The sequence below is a fragment of the Convolutriloba macropyga genome, chromosome 4 (genome assembly GCF_964194025.1).
Source record: "Convolutriloba macropyga chromosome 4, txConMacr16.3, whole genome shotgun sequence".
Taxonomy (NCBI): Eukaryota; Metazoa; Xenacoelomorpha; order Acoela; family Convolutidae; genus Convolutriloba; species Convolutriloba macropyga.
The window spans coordinates 20,559,390-20,573,525 of NC_134471.1; the positions used below are offsets into that span (position 1 = coordinate 20,559,390).

Genomic DNA, 14,136 nt, shown 5'->3' on the forward strand with positions numbered 1-14,136 from the left:
AACTAACAAAATATCAATATCTATAACATTCGAATAATTAAGTGTTCCTTACGACCAAATAGCATTATCAGGGCTAGTTTGGACGAATCTTGAAATGGAATAATCCAAAAATATTTCGGATTGTAAACTGTCGATCTTTTTTATTAAAAAAATTTGATCTTTTCTACATTAATTAAATAACAGAACATTTCAAACTAAAGCTCACTAATGATAGATCCAATTGGCTTCCAAATTAGCTCCACATTTTTGCATATAGTTCATTACTTGAAAGCTTCTGGTCCTTTTATGGTCCTTTTAAAATACTTTTAGAAGTATTTTATTTTTTAAGTAAATAATGACTTATTGAAATTTAGCTCCATTTTTCTCTTAATTTGGTCAACTTGTAGCTTATTGCCTGCAATGAGAGAATGCTTTTTCTTTCTATTGAAATCAAATTCAATGTCTATTGCGGTTTTACGCCTTAAGTTATGGTTTTCTGGCTTTGATACTACTAGAATTCTCATTCTTTTTTAACTTAAATGTTTTTGCCCATTTTTCACGTTTTCTAGTTTTGTCACATTATCACGTTATTAACAGTTCACATGTAAAATTATTGACTTTCAAAATAAGACAAATTTGATAATCTTAAAATCCTTTAAGATATAGATTATGATTTTAAAGTCTTCGACACTACTTTCTCGAAGAACTTATTTGAATTTTTTTTTAAATTTTTTCGTTAACTGTCGGTTTTACTTTGTCTTTTTAGTCGTATGAAATTTCCTGTTCATTGAGCTGGTTTCATTGGTATTTAATAGAACAATTGATTAGCCAATATTCTGATATTGGTAGATAGCTGATGGCTTTCATGACTCTGAAAACAATTGCTTTCCAATCTTAAAAAAAAACACTTTTAAACTTTTAAACTTCGCAATTCTGTTCCTTTTATTGTCTGTTTGTTATCTAGTCTCGTTAATTACACGCTAAATGTGTCAAATTTGTTGCAAAGGAAGGTTTCAGAAGAGATTGGTGTCACACAACCTAATATTTTGTAAGAATTCATTGACTTAACTGGCTTCGACACGGAAAATAAAGTAAACTAATTTTTGATTTTGGTCATGTTTGACGTTCTTTTTGCAGACGTAAGACATATTCTGGATAATTGCATTTCTCAAGGGCTTCCTTTGGAAGAATAGACAAAAACTTTTTTATTTCGTTCTGCAATAAATGGCGTTCATGTCTTTGAAATTTTTTTTTCGAAAAAAATTAAAGTGTTACTTAATTTCGCATTTTTTTCATTTTTGTCTACTTGCTATTTAGCATCATTTATGAGAGGTCACATAATACAGTATCGGTGCTCGCAAAAAGTGTAATGGAACATATTTTGATGGAATGGCTTTACGGTTTCGAAAGCTTTTTCTGCCAAGTTTTAATTGATTTTTTGTTCGTTGTCTATTTGTTGTTCTTTTTGTAACCGCATAAAAAGTTGAATATCAACAATTCTTAATCCCTTCTATAGAAGCATTGGTAATTGTTCACCTATGGGATATTTTCATTGATTTCTAATGGTTTTCATTACTTTGAAGTTGATTGATTTAAAAAAAATTAAGCGAATTTTTCAACTTTACTGTTTTTGTTGTTCATTGTCTAATTGTTACCAAGCCTTTTAATTGACTTCTCCCATATCTTTTCTGGTGAATTACAAGTTATTTTGATTAATATCAGTTTTATCTTACGCTATTTTGACTTTGTTATAAAATTTTGTTTTTTAAACCGGATATGAAGTTTTTGATGTAATGAATTTTTGCTGTTGTTCTTTGATTTTGCTGTTCGTCTTGACTCGCTTTCTTAATTTTTGCACATACTATCAATCTAATGCACCATTTTTACTCCACCACTGAGTTAATTGCTTTCGAGGCTATGTTTTCTTTCATACACCAATTTTTTTAAACGTACTTGAATTTCTGAGTTTTTCTATGTTCCTCATTTGGTAGACAATCATGCCAAAATTGTGGATGAGCGGGGTCAGAACCTTATATGCGATCGCACATAACCGAGTCGCCTTGTATCATTATAGTTTATAATTATTATTATCATAATCATTATCATAACCATTATCATAATCATTATTGTCAGTATGGGGAGAAACTATATACTCGAATGGTTTTTTTGTTCATACAATTTTGGCCGACCGATGCATTCATCGTAGAGAGTTGAGACTGGTATCTTTCGAAAGCTTGTCCGGCGTAGACCATGGAATTAAAAAGATTTTTTATTTTTGTTTTTTACAGAGAGGTATCGCGGTTTAAACTTTTGAGAAAAGTAGAGTGAATTCATATTTTCCGTAATTTTTAACCACACTTTTGTTAATTTTGCTAAAACTTGTTAACATTTTTGAAAAGATAGTAAAAGTTTTTTCAGATCAGGCTAGATTAGTTAAAAGCTCGCCAATTTGTTTTCTCCAAGTTTTTTGGTTAATGTTTCTGCTAAATTTTTTGAATCTGAGACTTTTTTAATGCAGAAAAGTCTCCAAATGAGCTTGTGTTTCCTATTTTAATTAAACTTGCAGGAAGTAGAGCCCTAACATCTGCTGGAGTTTTCTGGGAACAAATTTTTGCCGGTTTTAAGAAAAATAATCCAAATAATTATACAAAACGCATGATTTATTGTGGTTTATTGAAACATTTCCATTGCTAATTGATCTATTTTGCAAACATAAGGAATTGTTAATATTTTTTATTGAATGCTGAGAAAAGTCAGGACTCAGGATGGTATCTTACAAAACAATTTATTCGCATTCTTTTATGGCGCGATCCATTTCAAATTCTTTTCGCAGTTTTGTTCTTTTATGATGATTACTGACAATATCAAATCACGGCCCAATCAAACGCAGATTTTGTTTTCAACTTTCAACAAAATAAAGCCATTTGAAATTATGGTTTGCCTTCAGAGAAAATCTCAATATTATTATGGCTTTGACAATGTATTTTCGTGAAATTTAAATAATTTCTTATTGTTTTGGAATCTTTTATCTTTTTTGCGGCCATATGACTACGTTATATTAAGTAAAGGCTCGATTGAATGATTAAAGAACTGCAGGTGAGACTATACAATGCCTTCAGTTGTTATCTAATGCATCTTGGAGCTTAGAAAATATTTATTCTACGAGGATGTTAGTGAAGTTTTGAAACTTGTCATTTTTTAAGTTTATCCCTGTCTACATGTACCTTAGTCTCAATTTATACAAGGAACTATTTACTCCAAATGAAAGAAGAAGATACTTTTTTATTTTTTTTTATTTTCAAGTAAATATTCAAATTTATTCAAGTTTTTGGCTTTCTTACCACCAAATTTCATAAAACTTTGTGAATTTTTGCATAATTTCCTGTATTTGAGGTAGTCATTTATTCTTTTTTCAAATATTCATATTAATTATAGTTTTGATTGGTTTAAAGAAAATGCGCAGAATAAACATTTCTATTGACGTTCGTGAATAGCTGATGGTTTTAACAACTGCGGAGCCGTTCTCTCACAAAACTGACTGAAGTTTTGTCTTGAACTGCTAATGTTGTTCCTTTAGTTTTTCGTACGGCACAATCCAGTCCATCAAAAAACCTAATTACTTCAAAAGATGTTTAATTTACTTATTTTGGATTAGAGATAAAGGCTTTAAAGACTTTCCATTATTTTATTTAATAAGACAATTTTTGTACTTCCCAGTTTTTGATTTTTTCCTGTAATGGGTTTTTTTGTTCTCTTTTCAACTTTCACTTTTAAGATAGTTCCAACTGACACTGAGAAAATTTGAAAAAAACCTCTTCAAAAATTTCAGTGAATAACCTATAGTTTCAACGGCTGCGCATCCGTGCCCTCGCGGAATTTATTGGGATTTTTTTGTTTTTACCTTTAAGTGTCGTTCTTTTTGTTGTTGTTGTCGTTCAGCATATTTGAAACAATCGGAGGATTTAATTGTTTCGAGGATTATTTAACTCACGGTTATAAAGACTTTCAATAAATTTTTTTTAAAAAAAAACTTTCTGTTATTCCCATTTTTGGTTCTCTTTTTCTTCAACAAGTACTTAGTCTTATAAATGACAGAGCTCATCATGTTGCTTATGCCCTAAAAAAATTTTTGTTGTAGGTTTTGTTTTGACAGATGTCTATAGAGCTTATAAGTGTGTTCTAATAAGAATTTCGGAAGTTTTCGATAGCGGTCGAAGTTTGTGGTTCTTCTTGTTGTCTTTTCCACCGAGACCTTTATTTAGAAGACCCAATTTGAAATCAAAAGTGACTAAAGCAAGACTAAAACCGCTTCCGTCAGTTTAAAGTTTTTATTGTTTTTTAATGTAATATAGGAATGATGGCTTCAACAATATGGCTTCGGCAAATTGTTTGTGAAATTTTGAGTTTTGTTCGTAAATGATGTTTTTTGTCGTCTTTTGAATTGGTCTCTATAATAACAAACAGAACTGGACTCGTGAGAAATTGCAAATTGATCTGTTTTCGATTTAAGTTGAAAAATTATGGTTTGTGTGAATTTTTGAAAACTTTTAGTTTAAAAAAATACGGACACAGCTTTCTCACATTTATATCAATTCTATCAATTTTGTACCTTCGTCTCTGTGACAACAGTTCGCATCCTTTTTTCCAGTAAACCAAGATCTAATTTTTAAAGTAGTTTTATTTCAATCTAATGGTTTCCTGGCTTTGGCAATACGCATTTTCATAAGAAAAGCGTAGTTTTTGGATGTTTGCTCGTTCTGAGGTTTTTGTTTCCTTTCCACATTATCACACTAATGGGGTGGCCAGAACGTGCAAAATTAATGGCATTTATTACTTCTCATGAACAGCATGTAGTTCCAACGGCCACTGCACGCGTTTTTGTTTAATTCAATTGTTGTTTGCTCCGTTTTTGCTGATATTTTTGCAGTCATCCGATATATCGCTGAAATAGACAAGTCTCAAATGCCTCCTATGCCGTATAAATTAGCCTTCTTCGGAAGCCGAGTTGTTGCAAATTGGTTCCAATCAATTTGAAATTTTATGTATTTTTGAAATTTGTCCACTTTGCTCTTCTTTGTCGGCCTGTCACCAATTTGAGAGGTTTTTGGGTCGTATTGTATCCAATGGCCATAAAATGAAATACTGGTTAATTTGTTTAGATCGAGTTTTATCGGATTATTTTTCAGTGTTATTTTCTTTTTGTTAAAGGGTTTTTTAAAGGTCATCGGGTTTTTGTCTTAATTAATGTTTGCTATTTTTTGTTGTTATATGTGCCTTGTCCGTTACTCTCAATTATGGCAAAGCTCATCGGCTGTGTAATTAAGCTTTATTTTTTCACTTAATTGTTTGTTGAAAGAAATGCGATTTTTTGAAACTTTTCTTTCTCTTCATCATTGGGTAGAGTATAAAATCAAAACGTGGATTGGCGGTTTCGGAAGATCATTTGCAATCGCACATTACCAAGCCTCCTTTTTCATCTAAGTTTTAATATTATTGTAATTTTTATTATCTTTAGTATCATTTTTATTACTGTTATTATTTTTTAATGTTACTTATAATTGCTTTTTTTAATTATTTTCGAACAAAATTCGGAGCAGTTGTTGGCAAACCATTGTGTCTTCTTTATTCAACATTACGAATGACTGTTTTGTTCTCAAACATTTTTTTACCTCACTATCGAGTGGTTTTCTCAAGCTTTTCATCTTGATTTTGCGTGTTCTGAACTGCGTTAATTCAGAAACTAATTTTATTGCAATTTTGATGCAACTTCAATTTTTCGTGATACCAGTTTTTTTGTCTTCTGTTTTTTCTGACCTACGAATATTTGTGATTATCCTATTGAGAAACGTGAAAGTAACTATTTGTTTAAGTTAGAACTTTGAGTAATATCAGGCTACTTACTTGAGTGATATTTCCTGTGAATTTAAGATAAGCGTTGAAATTACCGGGGAGTATTTGTAAGATTTGCAATCTTAGCGGTGAATTTTTTTTACCGCATTCTCCTGGTAGCGCTCAAAAACTTTTTCACCGCATTCATCGCATTGAGCGCAAATCTTACACTTTTTCTCAAATTCACCGCAAATCCTACATCTCTTAGCGTTTTTTAGCGGTGACACCTCGACCCGGGTTGCTCGTAAAGGTCAATAAAAATATGATAAAACTCATCCAAACCATATAAAAACTAATCAAACTAATCGATCAAACTGTGCATCGCTCAATTTGATTGTTTGATCATCTGCAATTTCAAAGAGAGCCCATGTTTAAAGAAATGGACTGGACTAAACTGACAAACAAGAAATATTCTAAAATGAATTGTTATTCAGATGTTGATGATCATAGCAATTTTAGCTCCAAAACAACCCTTCATTGATTCCGATAACAAAACAACAGTGGCAGAGGTTAACCGAACTTCAATCACACTTCGGGGGGAACAAATGGTGACGTCAGACACCTACACACTTGCCGAGGTTTACCTGTATCCTTCCTACGATCCATTACCTGGAGGAACTTTTGACGCGGTTTTTGTCCACAATGCGTCAAGTGACATTACTGTGGGCAACTTATCATCTGGAAACAGTTACGCACTTGTTTTATCGTCCGTAATAGGAACAAAAACGCCTTGTGGAGATGCCATTTTGTTAAGTCAAAGACTTGAAATGCACATCTGTACAGGTAAGGTTTAGTTTCATAAATTAGTAAAAAAAATATTAAAATTAATAAAAATTCAATCATATTTTTGCTGCCCCGGTGATACAAGAGTTCTTATCGTTTAACATATTAAATGCATCTTAAAACTGTCTTACGTAAAATTATTAGACGCGACGCATCAATTGCCTGAGTAAGAATTTGTAAGACATCTCATCAGCATTTATACGGAGGTTTTTTGTCATGGTTAAAACTCTTTTTCACTGTAAAATATGAGATATTTCACGAGATTACTTTCGGATGATAATAACTTTCATCCTGCGAGATCTGATCAATAATTGGCAAAAATCTTCTAATAGTGAGTGTATATACTCAAATTTGTCACTGTTTTCCGCAAAATGCGTTAACATATTAATTAGGCAGAAATGAAAGGCAGTCTATTTGGCAAAAAAATGCAAAAAAGTCTCTCAAACTAAAAGTGAGGATTAAGTCTTCCATTTTTTGCAGTAGAGCATTTTCATGATTCTGGCTCTTTATAAGTGTGATAAATAAGTATTTTTATTTAGTTCTCACGATATGAACAAAAAAACTCGCCCAATCATTATTTCAGCTAATTAAGAATACATTTCCGCGGAAAATAGTTGCAAAACAATGGTTTGCTAAAACAATTATTGTTGCCTGGTACCCACGTGAAGGTTCCACACCCAAGCCACCTCTGATCAGACTGACTTGGGTCGCACACAGGGGTCACCGTACGACAGAAGTTATAGGGTCGGGAAATTGTTACGCTCGCGTGATAATTTTCGATTGCACAAAAGTCGCTCGCACAAGAAAATGGTCGCACTAAGGTCCAATCAGAGGCCTGTTGGGACTGGATTAGTCTGGCTACAGTCGCACAAAAAATGGTCGAACGAAAGTCTTTTCAGAGGTCATTTCGGTCTGGCACGGTCTGAGCAGGGTTAAAAGTCGGAGGACAGTCTGATCAGAGCTGGCTTGGGTCTGGGACCTTGACGTGGGTAATGATGATATCTTACAAGAATTTGCGAAATATAGTGTTATCCAATGAGCAAACATGCTGAGTTACACACACATCAAAGTAAATTTAATATGCTTTATGAAAAAGGATCGTTACATTTAGCCTGTCACATCTGGCCCGTAAAATCTTGCATAAAGGCAATCTAAGCGATGAGGAGCAGAACGGCAGCAGTGCTTACCAATTTGTTATCTCAACAACTCAATTGAAGAGCAACAAAACTTTTGAAAAGAAATATAATTAAAAACTGTTTCATCATCAATTTTTCTTGATGTTTCTCTATTCAAAATAATGAAAATTCTGCAACTAGTTTTAATGTGGGAAATAAATAAATGAATATCTAAACAGCTGCGTTATAATCAACTTGATTTTACAGTTGCAATTAAGATCAAACTTCATCTCATTGCAAGACTTTTTGCTTATTAGGTGTGCAAGACATTAAACAGGTGTCTGATAACATCTTTTTAGATACCAATTCGAAACACGGAATTATTATTATATAGGAAGTAATAAACTCTTATCCAATAGCACAAAATAAATGTTTGCCTAACTCAGATACATTATTGTGTAAATGGCTATGATGCTATCATGTTTTTTGTTGAATGTATTATAAGATCTTCGGAAACAAAATTTCTCAAATCAGTGGGATGACGTACTTGGACATTTTTTGACAACGTAATTTGACAATTAACTCATGCGTTATTGTTTCACGTGCGTTTGGAGGCGAAAATAATGCACCCTCTAAGCTGGTGACAGAAACAGAATATATCCAACTGACCTTTTCAATCTGTTTCCCATTAGAAAATATGAAAATATGTACCTGATATGTAGAGCAAAAAATAATTGCAAGGGAGAATTCAAGATCTTCTTTTAACTGACTGAAACTCTAATGCTCCCATTTTTAAATTAGCACCCTGTAAAAGAAACTTCTTCAAATTTTATCATTAAAAGTTAGACAACCGTTGGCTTTCTTGGTTTATTCCTGCTATTTGAAAATGGGTCATATCATGCTCTGTTCGTTTTAGATCCACCGTACATTACGGATGTGACTTTGACTCAAAGAAAAACAACAACACTTGTGGTATCATCCATTACTCCTAGCACCGGATGGGATTTCTTTTCTGTTGACACAACCTATCCTACCGCACAAAACGTCTCAAACGAGTCTGTTTCCAATCTGCCTCTTGAAATTTCTGGACTGATCCCTGGCACTCGGTACACTTTCCTGGTGTCTGTTGTTATCAGTACTTACTGTGAATATGGAAATAATCTGCCGTCTTCATTTTTTGCAACTACATGCACGGGTAAGTAACTGGTCTGGCACAGACTAACAAAATTTGATTCGGAAAAACTGATGAGATGTCAAGGAATCGTAAAACTTTCTGTGAAGCTGACAGCATCATTTACAAGTTTTCCTTTTTTCTCACTGTATGGCTGTCATTTTGAAAAAATGCATCCACAGGAGAAATTATCAGCTGAATTGAATTCTTTTTTAAAAAACTTTATCGGAAGCTAGCCGCATTTATACCGTAACAATCAAAAAGGAGCGTTAAACACTTAATAGAAACTACGACATCTCTTCTCACTATTTTTGTTAATTTAGCAATAGCAAAAACTCTTTGTAACAACCCAACTGTTTGAAAACGGGTTGATAAAAAGGTTAAAAACGTTGCCTGAAAAGCTCGACAATTTGGTCCATTTAAAATTTTTGTTAGATTTTCCAAAAAATCTGAACTAAAAAAATCCGATTGCTCCTTTCTGTGAATAGATTCCTTTATTCCAGTTTTTCAGTTTCAAAAAAGTTTGATCTCAAAATACGAAACTCGGTATTCTATTTTAATAATCATCTCAAACTCGCAGCAAAATGTTTCTAGAGATTATGAGCATGCTGTTTAAAACGCAACATGAAAATATTCAAAAATTTTCAGAAGAATAATGAATACCATTTTTCTGTTGTATAAAAAGTCTAATTTTTTCCTTCTCATCAGATTGGATGGAATTCAATTCAGCTAGATAATAAAAATGACGAGAAAAAGTTATTGACGTGGATGAAATTTAGTTTACTAAACCCGTTTCACCTGTTAAGGGTAACAGGTATTTGTTTGCAGTATTTTCGTTCAAAATTCTTCTCTCTTTCACAAAAAATTCGAAGCAAAATAATTCAAATATTGAATCCGGAAAAATTTCTGTTCAAAGTCTGAACCTATGCAGACACATCTCATCCTTTTAAAATTTTATCAGAGGATTTCAAAAAAACATTTTTTAGGAAATAAATGTATGAACTTCAAATAAAATCCGAATAAAAGAAGTAAGCACAAAATTATGAAAGGCGTATAATATTTGGTGAACATTTCTTTCTAAATATCTGATAACAAAGGAAAAGAAAAGCAGCAAATAATATGCAGAGATAAGATTCTTTACATCAGACAGCATTAAAGAATCAAGCAACTTGTACTCAAAACTAACTACAAAAATCGTTTTTAGTTTTTTACTTCCCTAAAAATCACAAAAAACTTGTATGAACAAATAAAACGTCCCATTTGCACAATCCAATGAATGAGACCTGCAAAAACAATATTTTTTGATATTTTCGATAGTTATTGAATGTCTGAATCGCATTATTTAACAGAACTCTTCCATAATACTTTTTAACGTCTGAAGTCTAATGCAGTTATTCTGCTAGAAAAAGAAAATGCTTTGCTTCTTCAAGACAATTATGTTTCAATCTTGCATCAGAAAATTTTTAAAAAATACGCAACTTGCTTTGTTCCATTAAAGCAAATTTCGGCAAAAAATTTTTACTGCTAGCTATTGTTACTCATTTAGCAAAAATTTAGCAAACTCATTATGACATAAAGAGAAAGAGGTTACTCAAACTTATACTTTAATGAATCTTTCAATGTCTTTTTTGTGAATTTCCAAGTTTTTTGAAGAATTTTTACATGAAGTATGGAAAGTGAAAACATAGACATTAAATTAGAAACAAAATTGCGGACCTCAACAATGAGTATTTGAAATAATCATCTTTTTTATTCTATGAGGCAAGGAGGCCTAATAAAGGTCACTTTTAAGATTGACAGTTTAGAAAAAATAATGACAAGGCAGACCAGTGGTAGTAAATAAAAAAGTATTTTTGACAAAAAAACTACAAAAAGTCAGAAAACAAAGCTGAAATAATACACTTCAAAAAACTTTTTAGAAAAGCGGATATTTAAATTGGGACCGAAACTGACTTTTAATACTATTCAAAAGATTGATCCTCAGCCGTATCAATTGCAACTTACTGCGCAAGAGTTTTGAAAGTATTTGCTCTCTTCGCAAAATTATTAACTCAGTCTCTCCGAATAGTACACAGGTAACAATCATCAAATCTATAGTACCCATACAAGTAAAATACAATTTTTACACATCAAAACACTTATAATACACAATAAACAAAAAAGAGATAAACAATTTTGCTTCATGATTCCGAACCCAGCAATCACATTTGATATGAACCGATAGAAAAATTCTTTTGATGAAATTTAAAAACATATCTAATTAAATGGCAGAAAAAAGAGTAAATGAAAACATTCAGTCTTTTGAGAGGAAATGTTTCAAACTTTAGAAAAAATTTTTGAACGTTTTTGAAATTTCTCAAATTTCCAAAAAAAGTTAGTCATATTTTCAAAACACGAAGCGACACCGTTAAAAATTATTATTTAAGAAAAAACTTTCTGAAGTTTAATATTTAAGTATTTTGATCTTTAAAAACAGTTATTTGCATAAATTGAGGTAATTTTAAAAATAATTAACCTAAAATTCGTTTTTCAGTTACAGCAAAACTTCAATTACAGCTAAATGATGGCTGTAGTTTTTTTTCAGTTAAAGCTAAATGATGGCTGTAGTTCATGGATACTAGTTTGTTTTGGCTTTGTACTTTTAGATCGATTCTTGATAATCTCTGAAAATCTGAACAAAGATACATAATGATCTGAGAAAAAGATGCAACTTCAATAGTTCTCAATCTTAAATGAAAATAACTTAACTTTTTCGGACATAATAAAATTCGATTACTGTCAAACCAGAATATCAATGTTCTAGTAAAAAAACATGCAAAAATACGCTTAAAACTCAAAATTCTCAGATTAGAAAAATAGGAGAATGCGCTGAATATATGCTGGATTGATTGGAAAACTCAGATTGACCAGCCTTGGAAAACTTGTTAAGGCTATGGTAATATTTGTAATTTTTCAGAGGTGTGAAAAATTATACCCAGAGCCAAAAAATAATGAAAAAATGACTTGAATGGGATAAGCGTTAAAGGCCTTATTTGGAAGTTATATTTTAGAAATTGGTAATTACATCTCTTGACAACAGTGTGGTAGAAAACTAATTACGGCCCTATACGGCGTCTGGAAAATTTTATAAGTTTTCTACGGGGTTTTCTACTAATTTCTTCTAAGGGGTTAACTTGGGACAATGCTTTGACATCCACTGTTTTATCAAAAGTTCAGGACCTTGCAAGGCAATCATCTTTTTTGCGCGTTTTTACGGCCTCGATCAGCTTTCTTATGCATCTCTTCGTTCTCTACACCATTTCTTCAGAGTACAAAAAAAAAATTTAATTTAATATTGCAATGGAAAGCTATCAAATGCGTTGAAACTATGTAATAAATACACGGAAAATTGATCACTTTGTTGCAGAGGTCAGCGCTTTTTAGCGCATTATTACTTAAGATTTTTGAGCTAATCTTTCGAAAGTTTGAGTGCATTCAGTGCAGTTGTTTCATAAGTTCAGTGCGTCCAGCGCATTTCATACGAGAAATGCGCCAAAAGGACTAGCGCTGACTGCTCGATTCGGGAATCGTAGGTGACGGGTTCATGCGCGCGCTTAAACACTCTCCCGCAATTTCCGGCCCCTTTTTTGCGGACTTAATAATTTATCAACTTTTTTCTCTAGCTCATAATCACGTTGCGGTTTGAAGTGAGGGAAGTCGTTCATGGGATCATGTTTGGTTATATTTCAGTACCAAGTGCGCCGTACATTACCTCAGATGACCGGCTAACGGCTGTTATTGTAAGCCAAACGTCCATTACGCTTATTGGAAACTTGATCAACTCATCCGACACATACGCTGTGGTTGGTTTGTTAGAAGATGGAACGAGGATTTCCAACTTCACAAGGATCCAATCAACATCGGCTGATGGCAATGTGACACTGGACAATTTAGAGCCAGGCAAAAGTTACACAGTAGAGGTTGTTTCTGTGATCGGAACAAGCACAGATTGTGGATTTGAAAATATAACAGATAGTGAAATATCCTTTTTCACTATCTGCACGGGTAAGCGTGCAAGACGAAATAATTTTCGAAGTGAAAAGGGGGAAGCTGGTAAGAAATTCGGATGTGATAGATTCATATCAAGTCCTACGGGCCGCTGACGCATGGATACCATGGTCTGAGATTATCAGTGTTTTCTTAAAATTTATCTGTCTCCAATTTATTGCCCTGATAAATTAGTAAAAGTAAAATCTCACTGCTTCGTTGGGATTGGTTCAAACTTTTCGCTCTCATTTCAGTACGAGGAGATCTGATTGGTTTAGAAATTTACTGAGAGAAAAATTTATTATATTTGGCACTCGTATAATCGGCACAGTTGTGCATTTACTGTCACATATTGGCTGTATTTAGATCCTCCTAACATTAATGCAAATTTGGTACAAAGGAACACTACAACTATAGAATTTGCATCAGTAAACCCCCACTCAGGATGGGACTACTTTTCCATTGACGCATCGCCTCCAATTCCACAAACTTTTGTGAACGAATCGGCTGTGAACCTTCCAGTGGATATTTTTGGACTGATCTCTGGCTCTCAATACATTTTCAACATCTCTGTAACCATCAGCACTTTGTGTGATTATGGAACAAATAGCCCTTCCTTAACAACAGTTACTATATGCACTGGTAAGAAAGCAACCATGGTCATTGGAATTCCAGTAATATCTTAAAACTTTGTTACGTAAATTTACAATCCAATGCGGAAACCTTATGAGAGTTCTTAAAAAAAGTTTTCAAGCTGAGTTTTAAAATTCTGCAAAGTTTTCAACAGATCTGAAGATTTTTATTCGCAATCATATCTTTACAAATTTGAGAAAAACTTAATTCCTTAAAGTAAAATCTGATTGGTCAAGGTCTTATAGAATGATTTTGAAAGACCTAGAAACTTTGTGGTGCAGTTCACAATATTTCTGAAAGTATTGCCGTTCAATTAGCTTGTTTCATAAATTTAGTAAAATAAGCTGAACTGATGTCAAGTTTTGACAAACTTTCAGTTTTTGCGGCAACTATTCATTCTATGGCAACGTATTTTTATCTTTTTGTGACAATGAAACAATAATGACAACCGTAGACTGAAATTGTTGTTGATGCCACAATATGCGTCTTTTAAATCTACCCAATTTATTTTTCTTTTAAAAAGTCACCAAAGAAGTGCAG

General features: G+C 32.6%; 1 protein-coding gene across 1 annotated transcript in view; it reads left to right on the forward strand.

Moving 5' to 3' along the window:
• Nucleotides 1-13,649, forward strand: part of LOC142338017 (uncharacterized) — an 89,011-nt gene extending 75,362 nt beyond the window's left edge. The window contains exons 13-17 of the mRNA XM_075387651.1: nucleotides 2,268-2,271; nucleotides 6,303-6,651; nucleotides 8,683-8,961; nucleotides 12,667-12,981; nucleotides 13,330-13,649. Coding sequence (XP_075243766.1) covers nucleotides 2,268-2,271; nucleotides 6,303-6,651; nucleotides 8,683-8,961; nucleotides 12,667-12,981; nucleotides 13,330-13,649 — 1,267 coding nt within the window. The remainder of the gene's footprint in view (nucleotides 1-2,267; nucleotides 2,272-6,302; nucleotides 6,652-8,682; nucleotides 8,962-12,666; nucleotides 12,982-13,329) is intronic.
• Nucleotides 13,650-14,136: the final 487 nt, after the last annotated feature.